The sequence below is a fragment of the Furipterus horrens genome, unplaced genomic scaffold (assembly GCF_987537825.1).
Source record: "Furipterus horrens unplaced genomic scaffold, mFurHor1.1.pri manual_scaffold_12, whole genome shotgun sequence".
In the NCBI taxonomy this organism is placed as follows: Eukaryota; Metazoa; Chordata; class Mammalia; order Chiroptera; family Furipteridae; genus Furipterus; species Furipterus horrens.
Window position 1 is genome coordinate 3,979,889 of NW_028327182.1, and position 20,336 is coordinate 4,000,224.

Genomic DNA, 20,336 nt, shown 5'->3' on the forward strand with positions numbered 1-20,336 from the left:
TTCTCTTTTTTTTTTTTATAAAAATGGGATACTGTTTTATAGAGTTCTCCATGTGCTTCTTGCTTCTCCCCTTTAATAGACCATGTAGCCTCCTCCAAGTTAACTATTTGAAGTCTATCTCATTATCATGGCTAGAAAACAATCTAGAATGTTCTGTTACTGATAAGCATCCATACGGTTTCCAGCTGTTGTTACTATGAATACTCCTATAATAATGTCCCAAGACTAACCTGTAAGCACCGGGTGAATGCTTTATGTGAACCCTGCACCAGGGATTGACATACAATTTCCCACTTTCTTGATTCTGAGAGCCACGCTTTCCATCCTCGGAGAATCACGTCTCCAAAGGCTTATTTCCGGAATTTAAAATTTGTTAACCAGGCTTTCCAAAATAGAAGCATCTGCTCCCCTATTGTCAGCTGTGCTTATAAACCACAGGTCCGATGATGTCACTTCCTAACTCCTAACTGCCCGCAAAATAAGGACCAACTTTCTCAGCATGCGCTCAAAACCTTCTCTAGAAGAAGCCACAGAAGTTTCTAAACTCGTTGCTGTTTACCTACCGTTTACCCTGCGCTTGGCAGCAATGACAGGTCCGCCACTTCCCCGGCAGAGCTCCTCAGTCCCCCACCAAGAATGACAAGCAGAAATTGTCAGTGCTTCCTTTGTGCTTCCAGGGCTCCTGCTACCTGTCTTTTTTTAAGTGAAATTTTTGCAATATTTTTAGATTTATAGAAAAGTTGCAAAGATATTACAGAAAGTTTCTGTATACTCTTTCCCTGGTTTCCCCTAATGTTAGCGTCGTACATTACCACGGTATATTTGTCAAAACTTAACACCAAAAGACACCAACACTGTACATTACTATTAGCTAAACTCCAGACTTTATTTGGATCTCTCCAGTTTTTCCACGAATGTCCTTTTTTCTGTTTCGGGCTCCAATCCAGGATAAAACGGTACATTCGTTGCTGATATTCAATTTATTAAGTGCATTGTGTGTGTGTGTGTGTGTGTGTGTGTGTGTGTGTGTATACAGTTCAGCTTTTTAGTTATTTCAGGCAGGAGAGTAAACTTGATCTGTATTTCTCCATCTTGACTGAAATCAAAGTCCAAGATTAGTCTTAACTAAAGCAAGAGCCCAAGATTTTCTTTCTGATTTAAAAAACATTTATCCTCACATTTCAAGAGCAATATTTGTCTAAAAATAAGAGAAAAACCTCTGTAAGTTACATCATACCTGCCCCCCCACCCCCAGCAAATGGCACCAATGTAGCTTAATTCTTGTTTAAATAAAAGAGTTACTTACAGGTATATGAGAAAACTGAGAATACTTTGCTGTTATCAGATTCCACACATATCTGCAATTTTTCACCTCACTGCTCCCATTCTCTCTTTATCCAAGTCTGCCTCACTGGCAAGTATGAGAAAATTTACGAAGAAATTCTTTCCTTTCTGTTTAAGTGGGATGTGAAAATAATATGAATCCGTGTTGAGTCACACTGATGCATGACCTGTGTTTTCCAAGAATCACTAAGCATCCCTCAAGGCCCTGTATTGCAAAGCAGAAAGAAATATGACAAAGTAAAGGTAAAAAGAAAAATTAAACCAAATGTTGAATTTAAAAAATTATCAGTGTAATTTACTACATTCAAGGATTAAGCCAGAAAACCCCTACACTCTCCTTATTAAAAACATATGATGAAATCCACATTCATTTATGATAAAACTCAGAGTAAAAGGAAACTTCTCTAGCCTGTTAAGAAGCACCAACTAAAACCCTACATCAAGCATGCTCATGGTGAAACATTCCAAAGTTTTCCTTAAAAGTTATTAATCATGTATTTTATTTCCGCTTCTGTTTAACCCTGCACTGCAGGTCCCAGCCACTACAGTAAGACACAAAAAAAGAAAGGAGAAAAAAGCTCTGTAAGCACTGAAATGGAAGAATCAAAACTTAGTGTGTGTCTTTGTAATGACTGCTTGCAAAGAATATATATATATATATATATATACACATTAAAATGATCCAAATTACCAAGGCAGCTGGATAGAAAATCAGTATCATTCCTATACCTCAGCAAGAATTGGTATTAAAAGTTACCCATTACACAAGAAAAACATGCTAGAAGAAACATGATAAAAATGCACGTCTTTATGGATAAAATTATGAAGATTTGTTGAAGGCTATTAACCAAGGCCTAGACGAGCAGACAAGTCTACTGTCTTGACTGACATGCAGACTCAGAACGTTCGGATGTCAGTTCTCCCCAAATTGTTGGCCTACATATAGTTCAATAAAATTCTAATCAAAATCCAAAACTCGTCATGGAACATAAGAAGCTGATTTTTAAAATTTATGTGGAAAAGCAAAGGATCAAACCAAGAGGATCTTTAAAAAGAACTAGGCGAGGAGGAGGAGAAGCAGGAGCTTGCCCTGCAGGGGTTCAGAGTGGCTCTGAGGCTGGGCTCACCAAGAGGGGTGATACTGGCCCCGAGGCTCGGCAGGTAAACCAAGGGGCCATCGCAGGGAGCCGAGAAAGAGGCCACACTGTGTAGGTGAGGGTTTCCTCATTCATGTCACCAATCCATGCAGGTCTCAGGCCTCTTCCTGAGGCTCTCCTGCCACTTGGAGATCTGGGCTGCTTCATTTTACAGCTCCGTATCTTGGAGATTTTTGCTTCTAGCGACAGGATAAAAAGGGCACAGGAGCGCGCGGAGAGTCCCACCTGTGCTTCCTGGCTGCGCGCAGGGCTCAGCATCGCACATCCCCTCAGTGGGGAACTCAGGCACAGGTGGGGTGCGACCCCACGGGAGGCGGGGAAACGCGGCCTTTCTGTGCCCGGAAGGAGGCAACGGTGTGGCCAGTCAGCACTGTCTCTGTAAAAATGTAGGAAAACGTACACAAGGCAGAACTCGCATAGCTGATCCCTGGGGAGAGTAGCAATGATTAATCCGTGATGTTAAGAATGGAAAAAAAGAACTAAATTCCTTCTTTACATGGTACTCAAATAATTTTCAAATGGATTAAAAACTTAAATGAGAAAGATGAAAGAAATATAGGAGAATATGACCCAGGAATTGGGAAGGAGTCCTCAGCACACAAACAAAGCAGCAACCCAGAGGAAATAATGGATAAAAGTATATCAGAGAGAAATGACAAACTGGTAGATGTTGTTTTCAATACATGTAACTGAAAAAAGATTAGTGTCTGACTATCAGAAGAAATTACACTAGCTAATTGCCACAAAATAATCTAATGGCAACAACCATACTTCATTAATAAGTCAGAAAGTTAAAATGAAAATCTCAAGATTCCATTTCACAACTGTTAGATTGGAAAAGTTAAAGTCAGACAGACAGCAGGGAGGAGCTATGGGAAATCTCTTCCACTACTGGTGAGAATACAAATGGATACAAAAAGTTTGAAAAATAATTTGACACTGTCTCATGAAATTAAAATGGTGCATGCCCCAAAGAAACAGCAATGCCCCTTGAAGACAAATTCTTGCAAATATGAACTATGACTGGATACCTCAACACAAATGATAATTTTGAAACTACAATGTTGAGTGAAAAAATGAGATACAGAAAAAGGCATTTTGTATACCATTTAATAGAGTTAAATCAAGCAACTCTAAGGGTATTTTAGGAATCCACATATACAGAAGCTCATGCATGTGCTTACGAATCCATTCTACAAAGAAAAGCAAGGGAAGGAGCTACGTAAAATTGGGGGTAACAGACTGTTGGGGATGGGGCTGGGAAGCAGGGGTGGAGGAACTTGGAACCGATAAAGTTGGGTTTCTTAAGTGGGGTAATGGCTTCACAGGCGTTAATTTTATGATGTACTAAGCCAGTGTTAGCATAAATATTCCTTACGCACCAAACATTTCATTTTTAGAGTCAACACACACGCACAGTAAGAAAAAACTGAGCGCTCTGCAGACGGGCCGCCGCTGAAGAGAGCTGCTGATGCTGCGGCTGCCTCGGAGCAGAAAGAAGGATCGGGCGTGCGTTCTTTTTTTAACACTACGTTTCATCTGTAGCAAGACCCTCTTTCCTTTTAACATTTTAGGCGTGTTTCCTTTTTATAGTTATCTCCAAGCCCCGCCCAGTATAATTTATTATCTCAGTTTTACTTTTTATTTAACGTCAAAATCCTGTTGTGTTTTTCCCCAGTGGCCAGGTCTTGTCTGCTCTTCCCAAAACCTCTACACAAGTGCAAATTCTGCAGAACCTTACTGCAACGTACGAGGTAATTTTCCCCTCGCTTATTTGCATAGCGGTTTCATTGTGTGTAAGTAGTATGTTCCGTGTTGTCTCCTATGTGTGTCTAACTTACATGAGCTGCTATAAACCCTCTTCTTCCAGCCTTCTTCCTCTTCCCATGTCACGTGGGTCGGCTGGTTTCCAAAATCAAACCTTCTTCATTTGTGCTATTAGCTTTTCAGCCAACTGCATGATAGTGTCTCGGGCTTCAAAGTGTGTGCGGACTTACAAACATGCTACAATCACAGAAGCCCAACAGGACTTCGCTTATAAGGCAGTGGTTTTTGACCAAGAAGTAAACACCCAAAACACCAGGGAAAAGTTATTAAGATGTTCATGCCTGGCACCCATCGCCCAGAATGCCTGCGGTGTGGAGAACGGAAGAGATTTACAGAATATCATGGGAGAAAATCAATGAGGCCATGTGCGTCAGTTAGATCAGATTAAAGATTCAAGAGATTTCCTAGGGGAGACGCTTGTGAAGGATAAAGGGGAGGGAGGAGGCACCTGCAACCATAATGCACCTCACACCTGGCACCTGTGCAGAAAGGAAGCTTGTGTATGAAGAACCTCTAGAATAAAGGGAGTTTCAGTGAAGATTTGGGGGACCAGTGGTGAGCCACATAAGAGGAACTTCCCTTCTAGAGGGAATGGACCCACACTAATACGCCCACGTGCTTGATCACGGGCTGGCGGCAGGGCCTCAGCCTCCGTGGTCATGAGCAGGAACAGCTGGGGAGGTCAGACAACTAGGTTTCTCCCAACAGCAGAGTTGAACGGTGGATTTTCACAGCCAACATATCATGGGCAGAGGACCTACCACCAGAGGAAGCATCAGAGACCGAGGATTCAGTTCTTGGTCTGCCATTCCTCAGTGTGTGATTTGAGACAAGTCCGTTATGAGCCTTAATTTCTTCATCTGAAAATGATGGCGCTTGCCTGGTCTGTATCAAACTGTTTCTGCGATGATCAAAGGAAATGTGTGTGGAAGTGCTTGGAGAAAAGTGTAGTAAAATAGGAAAAAAATGTAAATAATTGTGGGTAGCATTGTCCAAAGTACATAATGAGATTAAAGAATAGGAACACTGACATGCTGATGACATCAAGAAAATCACCTTTTAATCAACTCTCTTGACAAAATTTCATTTCTCTTCTGAACATCTGGCAGACACTTCCAGTTTTATACAGTTGGGCCATGAATCTATCCATTCACCCACTCATTCATTGTCTTATCAAATATTTACTGAGTACCTGGCTGGTTTGGCTCAGTGGATTGAGCGTCGGCCTGCGAGCTAAGTGTCGCTGGTTCGATCTTCCAGTCAGGGCACATCAGAGAAGGAAAACTCTGACTCCAAAAAACCTCCGCTGCCTTGCGGCATACCTCTTCAGGGGAAAGGTAAGGGAGTAAACCCCGACAGAAAATCCGGAGCCGGAGTCCCTAAGGCGGTTTGACGTTGTAGTCAACACCGGCAACTCCTGCGGCGCACCTGAAGCCAAGCTGTATTGACTCCGTCTTTCCCTTGGACCCTTCAGCTGCGAAGAGAGGGGGGGTCTGCTGCATGGGCAACAGCAGACCCTCCATATCACCCTGCCCAGGCTCTGTAGCTTCAGCGTCATCACAAGATGTCGATTCAACACGGGAGGAGACAGATACCGTGTCACTCCCGAGTTGGACTGCACAGCCATTCTCGGCGGTGCAGATAGACTCTTAAGAAGCTACACCATCATCTCTCGAGACGGACGGCTGCCGACGACGACCTGCGGGGGACCAGGCCCTCTTTAGCAGCTGAAGTCCCAGAGAAGGATGAAACAAGGTCCCCACAAAACCAATGTTGTCACATCATGGGTACGAACGAGGGCCAGCGACCAGGAAGTCTCTTTCTATTTCCCTTACACGTGCTTTATGACTGCAGCTACAGATGAGAATGACATGTCAACTGTTCCTCTTTTATCACGTCTTCCCCTTGAAACTGCAGGTGGTGCTCTGGCAGCCAGTCACCGCCGAGTTCATCACGAAGGGACAGGAAGCCCATCTATTCGTGAATGCGTCTGATGTCATCAATGTGAAAGCGCATTTCCGTGAGAGCAGAATTCAATTCAGGTAGGCATTGTTCAATATTGATTAAATGGTGATCGTAAGCACCCATGATGCATTAGATTAGCACGTGGTATAATTGCTTCCCGGAAAAATAAGTGCTTACATTAAACAGGGCAACATGAAATCTCTGGAACGGACTGGCCTTAAAGCCCCAGGGGTGGGTTCGATGACCTCAGACAAGTGATTTAACCTCTCACCCCTCACCCCCTGACCTCAAAATGACCATTCGACTCAATGATCTGTGCAGTTTCTTATAGCTCCTCCTAATTCCCTCCTTTTTATCGTTCCTCTCCTCTCTGCCCAGACTTGGGAGCAAAACTGTCGTTCCCTTTAGTAGACGCTGTGGTATGTCTTGAAAAAGCAGCTGGTACAGAGGATTTTGCTTCCTTCACGAGGTCAGCAATGTTTCTGAACGTCTGGCTCTTGATTCGAGTGTATCAATGCAATTCCCGCTCAGGGTCCACGCCCTCTTCCTCCTGGAGGCCGGGGTCGGACATCTGCTCTCTGTACCCGCTGTCCACACGCAACATGCGGTCCTCCCCGTCTTTGCGGATAGCTTTTGGAGAGCACTCTATGATAACTACTAATAGTGTTCCGGTAGGTGTTTACTGCCTTCTAGGAACTGGGCCGAGCTTTTTTATACAGTGTTCCATTGAATTCTTATTAAACCCTGGGAGGAAAATACTCTCCTCATTACGCAGGTGAAAAAGTTTTTCAAACTTGCAAATGAGTTTCTCAAGGTCGGTCTGCTAGAACATGGCAGGGCTAGGAGCTGATTCCAGACCTTTCTGCTGTCCATGCCTTGGCTTTCATCGATTGGCCGAAATAAAAGTAAAGAAACCTTAGTAAAATGAGAGCCACCTTTCAGCTTGCTCATCTCAGGCAACGACATGGCTTAATTCAGTTAAAAGGTTTGGCTAATCGACAGTGTGGCAGTTCTCAGGACACATGAAATAAGACGAATTTCCCAGACCCTCCTTTTTCCTGGGCCTCCATTTCTCTAGAGGTTGATCATCTTTCGTTATGAGGAACTCCTGGTAAAGGTCAGCAGCTGTCACAATGAAACGCAGGAAAGAAAGGAAGTTCTTCTCCTTGGTTTGTAACTGAAAATAGAAAAAAACAGGATTACTCCGAACTGAACAAAATCGCCCACTTACCTCTGTGTTCACGTGAAAGACACGAACAAGCATGGTCGAGAAGTGTGAATAATAGTGGGGGAAGGGTGAGATTTCGGGGGCCGTGAAAAACGGACCATGTAGGGGTCACCCTCTCCCCAGCGCCCACATGGACGCTACTGAAGGGTGTGTGAATTTCAGCTGACCACAACGTCAGGCGGGGTTGCGTCCAGCGGGAAGAACTTTTAGATTTCTTAGCAATTTTTTTCCCTAGCGTACATCCGCTGTGGCGGCAACAGGGAAAATCAGCGCCCCTTCCAGAAACCAGCTCACCCTCTGTGTCCTCCTCTAGGGTCTTGATGGAAGACGTGGAAGATCTCATCCACCAGCAGACCTTCAACGACAGCTTCCGACCCCGGGCCCCCTACTCCTACTATGAAAACTATCACTCCCTAGATGAAGTAAGCCCGCCCACTTCTCTCCAGAACTACTATTTTCATTTAACCAGCGCTTCCGTGGCAACGATGGGAAATTATGAACGTATCATCGTTGGTGGAAGAGGTTAAACGGGGGTAATTCATCCTTTTGTAGATATCTGCCCGGGAAGGTGGCAGGGTAATTAGGGAACAGGCGTGTCCACAGCCAAGGGATCTCTCGCTGCTAGGCAACAGCAGGAAATAAAAAACAGGGCCTTTTTATTGAAACTGCCACAAAAAATTAACAGTCCGACTCATCATGTCTCTGTGGACTATAACCCTGGTTCTTCTCTTACTGAATAACGGCCACCTTAATTCATGTCAGTGAATTAAATAAATTAAATAACTCTATTAACTTACATTTAGCGTACTATAAATAAGTCCATTATAGTCTCCTGAGGAGGAACCTATTAAATGAATGAGAATAAGAATAAGAATAAGAATATCTGTGTTTTAATCTTATAGAAATGGATTTTTTTCCTTTCAGTACCGACAGGTTCCAATTCTTCTAGAGGGAACCTGAGGAAGATGTTCAGGTGACGTCAGGAAGCTCTCACAGAACACGCTAAGAGCCATTTCCCCATATGTGTCAGCTGAACGGGTGAATCCCTTGGAGGGCTTTCTTTTCTACATAGCGTACTCCACGGAATAGAAGTCCCTCAGTACCTTTCATTCTTTCATAGGAGTAGGCGGCCACATGGCTTAATATAAATACTTCTAAAAAATCATTTTTTGGATAGGTGCCCAGAAACTATTAAGGACTATCTCCATGTTTTCAAAACAACGAAGACTTAAGTCACAAAAAAATCAATATTCTATTTAATCTTCAAAAGCGTCTGTTCCTTTTCTGTTACTCGAACCAGAACTCAGTCTGCTTCTAGAATCAATGCGCCTGGATGATGGAGGGGGCATCTGAAAGCGGCAGCCCCTCCCTTACCCCTCCCAGCGGCCTCTGCTTTACCTACACTAGCCAACCCCCCCCCACCCACCCCTCCGGCCTCTGTCACCAGCTCCGCTTAAGCAAGCTCGATGCCCAGGGCTGAGAGGCCAGGTGGGAGTGGGGAAGGTAAATATGTCACTGCTGGGTTGAGTTCAATGGGAGGAGGAGGGATACCTTAAACAGAAGCATTTTTAAAAATATATTTTAATTATTTTGTTTAAAAGTGCTAGTTTTTCTTACCCTATCCTCAGGAAAGAGTTGGAAACACATAAGGGGGGACGGGTGGAGTACCCAACGGTACTAGCTTGCCTTACAGTGTCAGTACTCGACTGTACTAGCCCCAACTAAGTGCCGCTAGACAGCAGAACTGCGTTCTCTCGGCGTTCTGGGGGCTGGAAGTCCGAGGTCACGGGGTAGCGACAGGGCTGGTTTCTCCTGCGGCCTCGCTCCTTGACCTGCAGACCGCTGCCTTCTCCCCACGTCCCCACGTGGCCTTTTCTCGGTGTGCGCCCCTCCCGGGTGCCCCTGTAGGCCTCAGTCTCTACTTCTTCTAAGGACACCACACCAACAGCCTCGTGTTAACTGAATTACCCACGGAAAGGCCCCATCTCTAGATACTGTCACGTTCTAAGGTTCTGCGAGTTACAGGCTTCAGCCTCTGAGTGGGGGGAGGGGGACACAATTTAATTCATAACCATGACATTCCAGAAGGTGTTTGGGACCTCCCCCACCTTCCACCCCCCTACCCTTTCTATAAGGTTCTCAGGACCCACGGTGATCTTTCTCTCAGAAAACTCATCCAATGCCTCCTTCCCGTCATCCCCAATCACCCTTTCCACCCTCACCCCAAGTTGGACAGGAGGGGTCCTGTCATTGACTCTTACAAGGAAATCTTAAGGAACCCTCTGTAGGGAGAAAAACAAAGGGCCAGAAAACACTTTCTAATCCAAAAGGCAAAAGAAGAGTTAGTCAAAGGCTGTTCACTTCATTGCCTGCATTCAGATTGCGAAATTACTTTTGCTGGAAAGCAGCCTTCACGCCCCCCAACCTCCCCTGTTGGCGGAAACCCCCAGAGCATCCCTGGAATGCAACCTAGTTGTGTATAGGGCCTCTCTGAGATCATCCATTCCTTAGGAGAATAGCTCAGGGAGCAGGGGCCCTCAGGGTATCCCTGTGGCGGAGTCCCCAGCGCCTCAGAGAGCGACAGCATAGGAACTTGGTGGCAGGCCGGTCCCCCAGCACAGGACAGCCACGCACCCCTCCTGCCCACCCTCCGCGCACTGCTACAAGAGCTCCCAGGGGCCGAGGCTGCTCCAGCTCCCACCAGCTGGGGTTGCTGTCAGAAATGACCTCTAGAAAAGTTTCCAGAAGTAAGGGCAGCAGCTGGTTATTCCCATCTCAGAGGGTGTAGACGTTTAATTATGGCCCCTGAGAGCATGGTCAGGTTCCATGAGGCAACACCTGCTACATCAGGCCTGGCTGTCTTTGTTTGTCCTTCCTCTACAATCGTGGCAAAGTCACCAATATCACTGGACTTCCCTCCAGGAGGCAGGTCCAGAGTCCACGTCCTTCTCAGGGTGGCAGAGAATTTTTCTCTCTCCCCAGATTGTTTTCACCTCTGTCCCCCGCCATTTCGCAGGTCTTGCTGTGAAAGCACAGGTGGGCAACGGTGGCCCCGTCATTTATGGTGTGCAGAGACAGTGTCTGGGGCTTCCTTGGGTGACTCTTGAGAAGTGGATTTTTTTTAAGTTCCATGTAAAAGTGAATTCGCGAATGAATGGTAGAAAGGGTTTTATCTACAGAGGCAGGAATTCGATGTGAGGAGCCTTTAGAAGCGGCTCTCAGGGGCCGTACGTAAAAGATGAACATTTCCTCCTTGGTCACACGTTTCTCGGTACCCTTTCCCTAAACCTGCACACCTTACAGAACCTTAGTCTTATTGATTTTTCCTACACATCGGAGGAAACCTCCTGCCCGAGGTATTTGAGTTCCTCATTCTTTCTACAGACAGAGAGTTTAGAGGCGCCCCCTTCCTTTGAAGAAGCTGTCTGCTCCCCTACTCAGGAGAACGCTCTGAACTTGCGCCGTGACTGACGGTGTCTTCCTTCCTCGACAGATCTACGCTTGGACAGACTTCATAACCGCGCAGCATCCCGACATGGTGGAAAAGATCCACATCGGGTCCTCCTCTGAGAAACGCCCGCTTTATGTTTTAAAGGTACGCTACGGGGAGGGGCATTGACCCTCGGCCTTCGGGGGCTGTGCTCGTTCTCCAGGGGTGCTTGTTAAAATCTGGGTGTTTTCTTTTTCTTTGAGTTCTGGAAATATGTGTATTACAAGTGTTCCTCCCTTTGAATACTCGGCTACTTAGGGTTAATTTTTTTCCCCTTTAACTAAGGCAGTGTTGGCCTCTGAGTGGACACCCAGTTTGAGCACCAATTCTGTCTCTTTCACGTGATATACATAACCCATGTGACTTTCCCGAGCTTTGGGGGCTAGTGTCTTAAAACGAGGGGAGTGGTCAGGATTATTTTTCAAGTCCTTATTTTATGGTCACCACCACCATCACCACCGCCGCCGACTGGGTTACTTAGGAAAGAGAAAAAGAGAGAGGACCTGTTATTGGACAAACACTGATGCTCACAGCTTCTAGAACCAAAGGAAAGCTGAACAACCCACCTGGGCAAGGGGTAAGAACCAGGGAAGTGCTGGGGTCCTAGCAGTAGGGCTGATAGGATAGCTTCTGCTCCATCGATTTGGTTATTTTCCCTTGAGTGATCAGTGAAAATGAAAACATGTGTCCTTTATTTTATGGAAAAAACAAACGGACTTTTTGGCCAACCCCATATAATTCCTTTTGATTGGAGGTGTTGTGGAGACTTCTTCTGAAGACGTTGAAGGCTACCATTGAGGAAGGGATGGGAAAAGTCTCATTCCCCAGAGATGTGACAGCTTGCATGTCCCCCCGCCCCGTACTGTGAATCAGAACAAGACTTCTGTCCCTGGATCTGTCAGTGATCAGTGTGGATGACGCTCAATGGGTGCTTCTTTCTGTGTGACGTGGGCAAACAGTCTGCACACAGGAAGTATACACCCCGGGGGAGTCGTGAGGGAGCCCACGCTCACCTCTGACACCCTGGCTCCCCTTCCCAAGCCTTTCTCTGTCCCACACCTGCCACGGAGAGCCACCCACTGACCCAGAGCCACCTCCCTCTGGTGACGTGTGAAGCAAGGACCTGAATCGCTAGTCCCCTGGCCTCCGTTCCTGCATCTCCACGTGTGGCCCAGGACAGCTGGTGAAATTGTCGGGGACAAAGCCCCTTTAATCCGGGTGGCCTGGCTTCGCACCTTTGCTCCAGCTCGCTCCAGCTACGCGACCTTAGTGATTCCATTGCTTCACCGTCCAGCTCACCAGCTTTTAATTTTCCTTGAGAATTCTCGAAGGAACGCAGATACTAATGCCTAGGTCATCGATTTGTCACAAGGATTCGATGTAAGCCTCAAATAAAGGGCCGTTATCATCCCGAGGCTTCTTGTTAGTAGGTTTCATTTTCTTTGGGCAGATTTCTAGAAAGCATCGAAGACCCAAGAACGCTATGTGGATTGACTGTGGGATCCATGCCAGAGAGTGGATCTCCCCTGCCTTCTGCCTGTGGTTCACAGGCCATGTGAGTGTACCCCGTTCCCTTAAGCCAGAGTTTCTCAGTATGTGGCCTCAGACCCCCGGGGTCGGAGTCAGCGGGACTGTTCACCAAATTCATTTTCCTGGGTCACAGCCGAGATTTCTTGACTTAAAATCTCTGGGGGTGAGACTTGGCGAGCTACAATTTTCACCAGCTTCACAGGGGACTTTCATGCATATTATGTTTGCCAACCATGACTTCCAGCATTTAAATCTGCTTGAAGATTGTCGGTCTCGTCTGGCCTACATTTTTAGCTAAGGCTAAACACTAGAAAATAATTAAGAAATGGTAGCCATTTTAATATTTTTACAAATAGAAGGTAGAATTGAAGCAACAATCTAAGTTGACTTTCAGTTAATTTCTTTTTCTTTTTATTTGAATTATTGACATCTCTTGCTATACTCTGCCCTTGGAAATTGAACATAAAGTACATTATAGAGCAGACTGTATTTTTTTCATATATAATAATAAGAGATTTTGTCCCTGAAGAAGGCCTTGGCATCAAATATATATATAGCAAAGAGTATGTCATAAAAGTAAACATTTTAATGACTGTAAACCTCTTTAATACATGAAAACTGTAAAAATTGTGGTTCAGATCCCATAAAAGGGGCATATATGTCCTCTGCACTGATTTATACAAAGATCCATTGCCACTGCAGGATAACTTAAAATATGTGTCCTTCTGATAATGGTTACTATTGTCCCTGTATTTGCATATGCACAATAGCACAAAATAGATGCCTTAGGAAATTAAGGGACTGCCCATTAAAGCGAGTTGTCTTAACCAATGAGGTATATTGAAAGGAAAAATATTTCCGCCTCTTCTGGGTCTTGTCAAACACGCCTCTACCTCCCTGCATTTGACTCATCGTCTTCTCTCCCCCGCGGGTGGGAGCTGCAGCATGCCTGCACCCATTGAAAATCCCCCACCATCACTGGTGCTGACTGGATCAAACAGGGATCCCAGCCACTTGAGGAGCTGGAACCTTCCCTGTGTTCGGTAGCTGTATTCATTCTGGGTAATGAATGAAGCAGCCGTTGGTGGAGAGAAGAGGTGTGAAGCAAGAGAGAAAACAATTATTATTTATTCCGTTAACTGAACCTGGATAGGGCCAGAGAGACATTTCCATTCGTATTGACTCTAACTCATCCCAAGTTTACGTCCTTCCCAAGTTTACGTCTCTTTCCTCCATAGGCAGTATCAGCTGATGCCTATTAGGGAACTTATAGCCAGTACCTGGAAAAGCTCTCACTGATTTTTAAGCCAGCTGATCTGATGCTTGGAAAACACACTCTATTGCAGCAAAAATTTAGCTCCACAAGTTATGAAGACAATGCAGAAAATATCACGAGTCTTGTCGGGGCATAAGCCAAGGTTAAATCTCTGATTGATATGGATTATTGAAAAAGGAGTAGAACTATATCTAGGTTTTTGCTTCCTCAAATCTTTGTAGCGGCCTTTACGGATTTAATAAGTCATTCTTTTTGCGTCTCCAAGGAAATTTTAGACAACGTACGGTTCTGTGTTCTGCCTGCATTAGATAGGAAGACCATCTGTTTCGTTTCCAAGTTGTTTTCCCCCGCTTTGCAGCACAGGACCCTAAATTCAGTCTTTCCGGGAACTGATATTCTTCCTGAAAGTTAAATTTGCAAACCTAAGCATGCCAAGTGACTTTATGTTTTAAAGAAGGACACATAAAAGAAACAGACTCGGTTTAGGAGAACTTGAGAGAGACGTTGTTAACCATCTTTGGTTTCCTTCGCAGGTGACTCGGTTGTATGGGAGAGAATACCGGTACACCAGCCTCCTCAGGCACATGGACTTCTACGTTATGCCGGTAGTCAACGTGGATGGGTATGACTACACCTGGACCACGGTAGGTGAGAGCGAGGAAAATAAAACGCGCCCCCTTGGGGACCCAAGACACACAGGCTGAGCCATTCATACAGTCCTGGATCTTGGAACGACGGTTTCACTATGAAAAGTTATGGAAACATCCAACCATATACGAGTGGAAATAATTGTATAGGAAACGCCTGTGTACCCGTCAGACAGCTCCAGAAATAATCAACTCACAGCCAGCCTTTTTTCCTCTGTGTAACCAACTTGCTTCTACCTTACTTATATAATTCTGATGCAACTCTCAGACATCATATCATTCCATCAATAAGTATTTCAGAATGCATCTCTAAATGAGGTCTTTGAAACATAATCACAGTACATTTCTATCGAAAAATGAACAACACTTACTTAAAATTAAAGGTTCAATCAATATTTAAATTTCCAATTGTATCATAACTTTTTAATAAATATCTTTGATTCAAGATCCAAATAAGGCTAATATGTCACGATGGACTTGTATATCTTTTAACTCTATTTTAATCCATAGATGCTCTCACTCTTCCTTGCAATTGATTCATTGAATAAAAAATATTCCCATTGTCTGGGTTTGCTCGTTGCATTTTGCCATGTTGCAATTTAACCTAGTCCTCTGTCCTCTGTGTTTTCTAAAATTTGGTATTTGGATTCTAGAGGCAAGACTGCTTCATTGCGATGGTGTGTATAATATCTCGTTGTAACTCTTTCTGAGATATTACCCTTGACACACAATGCCTGGATCCACTTATTCTTACTAGGAATCCTTTGAATAGAATTTTGATTTGTAAAATCATCAGTTGCAAGACATAGAAGAGAATTCTAATTGAACTTTTATTCTAACTGATGTGTGAAGTGGTACCTTTCAACTCAATCATGAGCATGAGTATCCTGATCAATGTCATCTATACTGGAAACCATTATCAATGGCTTCCATCAAGATGATGATTCATGTAAATTACTCAAGCAACATGAAGTACATTCCTTTCTAATTTAGTGGGGGGGGGGCACATAAAAACATAACTGAGCACGTATCAGTTCCGAGAAGCCTACCTGAGTAGCACATGTCTGCTCAAAGGGGAATGAGGATATTTCAGTGGTTAGAAACATGTGGGATTATACAGGAATAGTTGGATGGAGGGGGGAATTTATGCAGAAGAGATTGGAATGGAAATTGATGGAAAAAATCATGTCAAGTCAAAGGAATAATGTGAAAACAAGGTTGCAGTTGGGATTGGGTGGGCAAGTCCTAAACTAAACAAATGAGAAATGCCTAACATAGCACATCATATGAATCTGGTGTTCAATAAATGATCACATCTATATATTGATTTTATAACAAATCGATGCCTTCACCTGAATCCCAGGGGAATTCAGCCACCTTTTAGAAGCTGCTACTTTCTAGCTGTCCTTTGTGTTTTAACTCTGCCATTGAGTCCCTGCAGTTTGAGAACCTAATTTCTCCAGGGAAATTGTTGCTACCAAACCACAGGCCAGGGTTTGGATGCAGACAGGGTGTCTTGGTAGGAGGATTGGTGGGAGAAGGGGAGAGAGGGCCCCTCACCCAACCATGGGACCTAAAGTCCGTGCAGTGGTTTACATGATCCCGCTTCCAAGTTTACCTCAGGAATGAAGTGGGCAATTCGCTTTATGTTGACAAACCAGAGTCCAGTCAGTACAATCAAAGAAGCCATGAAGCTAGGGCAGTCTTCCCCGCTCCATCCCCCGGAGCTTTGAGAGAGCGCTGATTCAGTCTAAAGAGAGCGCTGAAACTCATGACTCAGCAATATTGTATCGTAATCATCCAACTTGTTAAGAGACTAAATCTTAATTATTCCCACCACAGAAAAGAAATGATGATGACGTGATGTGATGGAGGTGCCATCACTACCGTGGGAATCATGTCACAATACACGAGTGCGCTGAATCAACATGTTGTATATGATACCTTAAATCTGTGCAATGTTGGATGTTAAATGTATTTCCATTTTAAAAGGAACTTTTGGCCCTGGCTAATGTGGCTCAGTAGATTGAGCACCAGCCTGTGAACCAAAAGGTCTCTGGTTCGATTCCCAGTCAGGGCACATGCCTGGCTTGCAGGCCAGGTCCCCAGTTGGGGGTGCACGAGAGGCAACCACACATTGATGCTTCTCTCCCTCTCTTTTTCCCTCTCTTGTCCTCGCTCTAAAAGTAAATAAATAAAATCTTGTTAAAAATAATTAATAAATACGGAACTTCTGCCTCATAGCCTTACTTTGAGGTGAAACATAAAGATAACTTTTCTTAGGAGAAATTCATAATGACAGTGCCTAAAATTACTTTAAATGAAATAAAACTGAACAGATAGGCCAATAAGCAGCCTAGCAAAACCAGGTGGAAATATTATTTGTCTAGGTCCAAACCAATAAATATTATGATTTTGTCAGGTTCCAACTCAAAGAGTTTGAGTGAATGGGATTGAGAGCCGGACAAATGCAGGAGCTGTGCAAAAAGAATGCTATAAGGTTGGGGGGGGGAGCAATGGGGGGAAATGGGACAACTATAATTGAAAAGCAATAATAACAATAATAAAAAGAATGCTATAAGGTCAAGGACAGCACCAAGTGATGGGCTTGCGGGAGAGAAACCCAACCCTGGCCACTTTGGCTTCCAAAGACATGTCGGTCCTGCCCTGGCTGGTGTGGCTCAGTGGGTTGGGTGTCGTCTGTAGTCTGAGAAGTCACCAGTTCTATTCCCGACTGGGTCACATGCCTGGGTTTTTAAGTTTGGTCCCTGGCTGGGGAGGTGTGAGCACTTTAATGTTTCTCTCCCTCTCTCCCTCCCTTCCTCTCTCTCTAAAAATGAATAAATGAAATCTTAAATAATTGAATAAAAGTCATAGGTTTCCTAAAACCCAAACATGGCCACCGGGTTTATTTGCATCCTGTTTATCCAGAATCGAATGTGGAGAAAGAACCGTTCTCTTCACGAAAACAATGCTTGCGTGGGGACAGACCTGAACAGGAACTTCGCTTCCAGGCACTGGTGTGGTAGGTGGTTCATTTTATTTTGAGCAATGGCTCTTCATTGAAACGGTGATGTTCACAAAGAAAGACCCATTCACTCGAGGGAGTGAGAGGGGAGGCCTAACTGAATTGGGAAATCGTTTACATAATGAACACGTGTAGTTCAGTGCAAAGCTGTGGATATTGACTGAGTCAGCAAAGCATCTTAATCTGTCCTGCCTGCTGCGTCCTCATCTTTAAAAGAAGGAAGTTAGACCAGTTCTTTCAGGCCCCATCTGGGTTCAAGATTCTAAAATTCTATTTCTCTAGAATAATTAGGAAGCAAATGTTAAAATCCTTGCTTTAAATAATTTCATCCCTCGGATATCGGAGACCAGGGTTGGGTGGGTACCTCTCACGTTTAGATGCATAAGTAAATGTTTACTTCTATCGTGTTTGAACGCATTTTCTTTTGGGTTAACTATTCACTCTCTTAACACGTTCTTCCTTTCATGAATCATAAAGATAAACTTATGCCTAACACAGTGGGGGTTTGTCATCCCTTGACTGGAATGAGGTAAGGTGCTCAGTGGATACTGACGTGGGCATCCAAGAACATCGTTCTTGGGGACCCAAGTGTCAGTTAGTTCTCCCTCCAGGCTCCCGTTAGAGTTCACGGTCGCTACATTAGGAAACGGTTACAAGATAAAACTGCACTGAGCAATGAGCTTGAATCATCTGTATTTGGCGACGTCAGTGCACGTGGACCCTTGGGGACTACAAGAGGACAAAGCTACCGTAACCACGGAAACACCTTTCTCTTCCCACTCCTTTGCCCTACACAATCCTATGACAACGATCTCACATATTTTCTTTAAAAAAAAGAAGTGAAAATTCGTGCCTTTGAATATTGCATCATTATCCCAGAGTACATAGGAGAGCCCCACACTGGAGCACTTACCTTATTTTCTTACTTCCTTCCCCTCCAGGTGAGGAACTCCATGAGGGCCGGGATTACTATCCATGACCTAGAGCCTAACGCATGGAGAGTTCTCCAAAAATGTTAATCCCATGAGCATGGAAATGAATTTAGTTGCTCTGAGAGAGCAAGAGATGTAGTCAGTAAAGAGAGGAGAGGGCAGTGAGTTAATCCGGCTTCAGGCTCCAGGGAGCGAATAGTGGTTTCTCTGTAAGGACCATCCTTAAGGTTGTCCAACGGGAGTGCCCGCTGAGGCCCCAAGACTGCCGTAGTCCGAGGGGCAGCAGCCAATATAAAACAGCCCTGAATGCCCAGGGCTGACAGCTACTAGGTGCTGAGTAGCTCACGCACTTTATCTCCTAGGTTTTATCATCAGAATATCATGGATGCAGAACCCCAGACTTGAAAAGATTAAGTCCCTCGCTGGAGAGCACAGAGCTCGAACGTGGCAGAGCTGGGACAGAAAGCCAGGTTGACTGCCTCCAAATGTGTTGACATTCTTGTATGTCCGACCATCACTCTTCAGCTATGCATTCCCCTTTGGAGTTTCTTATTTTAAATTCAAGCTCTTTCAGTGCTTTATGTTACTTAATATTTTTCATGATGAAGCCACTGTTACCTAATTTGAATAGCCAGATTGACAAAATATATTCTGTTATTGCCGAAAAAAATATCTCAGGCCCCTCTTAGGTGTGGTGCTGTATTTTATTATGTTATGTTGTGATATGTTATCATTGATACATATCACAGGGCTAAAAACAGAAACAGAGGCAGCAAGCATATATAGACAAGAGAGAGTTCCAAGTAAAACAAAAAGTAATTGTAAGGACTCTTTTTTTTTTGCCAAGTGCCCCAGAATCTTTTCAGTACAGTCTAAGCAAGACAGCAAGCAAGAAGAATTAAATCTTCTCTCTCCCTTGCCCTACCGCTAGAATGTGCCTTTCTGATACTTTGTACAGGATCTATTAGAGTACCTCACTTATTAACAGGAAATGACGTATCAAGCCTACTTATTCATTTAAGTTTATTTTACTTTTCCTCTGTATTAAAATCGTGTGTGTGTGTGTGTGTGTGTGTGTGCGCGCGCGCGTGTATGTTAGAGGTGGGATGGGGTTGAGGGTGTCTTACTCTGTTAGAGCTGTCATAATGAAATGCAACAGATAAGGAAACAGAGGTATGGCTAGGTTGAAAAAGATTACCCAAAGCCAAGATTAGAATCAAGCGACTGGGTGATTCACAACATGTCGCATGGACTTTTACGTAAGGGATGGTTCCCACCAAGAGCGTCCAACCTGCATCTCCTAAAGTACCAGCATTTACCTCATAGGGTTGCTAGGAGGCTGAAATGAAATATTTGGGCAGACCTTCGCTGAGTTCCTGGTACACAGCATGTGCTCGGTGGGTGTCAGCTGGTGGCACTACGGCTGTCATCGTTGTTCAAAAGAGCAGCTGGACCGAGACTAGAATCTTCACCTTGATTTCAAGTTGTCAGTGAAGGGATTCAGATTTTCAGAACATCAGCGGAGGACCCAGTTCAGAACTGGTCAGCTCTTTCCAGGAGGGAATAATTGTTTTGGTCAGAGGGGGCTCCCTGGGGATCCGTCCCCGTGAACTAGGGACAGGAAGCAGAAGGGTTGGAGGCAGGCTACCATCCACTAAAATCTTTCCAAGGAGTGAGTACACATTATTCCGGGACCAAAGATGCCCATTCCATTTTGGTCACTAACCCCCTTTAACAAGTTTAGAAGTCACACTGAAAACAGACTTGCATATTCTGAGTTCCCAAATGAGACATTTCTTTTGTGGGGCTATGGTGATAGGTAATTTTTAAACTACCTAAAAACAAACGCACCATACATTAAGGACAGTCAGGATCATTTTTCTCACATAACCAGAGGTTTGGAGACTAGGGT

The 20,336-nt window shown here is 44.5% G+C and overlaps 1 protein-coding gene across 1 annotated transcript in view; it reads left to right on the forward strand.

Moving 5' to 3' along the window:
• The window catches only part of CPB2 (carboxypeptidase B2), a 30,402-nt gene that overhangs the window by 3,734 nt on the left and 6,332 nt on the right, over nucleotides 1–20,336 (forward strand). Inside the window, exons 2-8 of the mRNA XM_090258055.1 lie at nucleotides 4,180–4,255; nucleotides 6,246–6,370; nucleotides 7,835–7,943; nucleotides 11,015–11,116; nucleotides 12,462–12,566; nucleotides 14,351–14,461; nucleotides 17,396–17,489. Of these exons, the coding sequence (XP_090114181.1) occupies nucleotides 4,180–4,255; nucleotides 6,246–6,370; nucleotides 7,835–7,943; nucleotides 11,015–11,116; nucleotides 12,462–12,566; nucleotides 14,351–14,461; nucleotides 17,396–17,489 (722 nt within the window). The remainder of the gene's footprint in view (nucleotides 1–4,179; nucleotides 4,256–6,245; nucleotides 6,371–7,834; nucleotides 7,944–11,014; nucleotides 11,117–12,461; nucleotides 12,567–14,350; nucleotides 14,462–17,395; nucleotides 17,490–20,336) is intronic.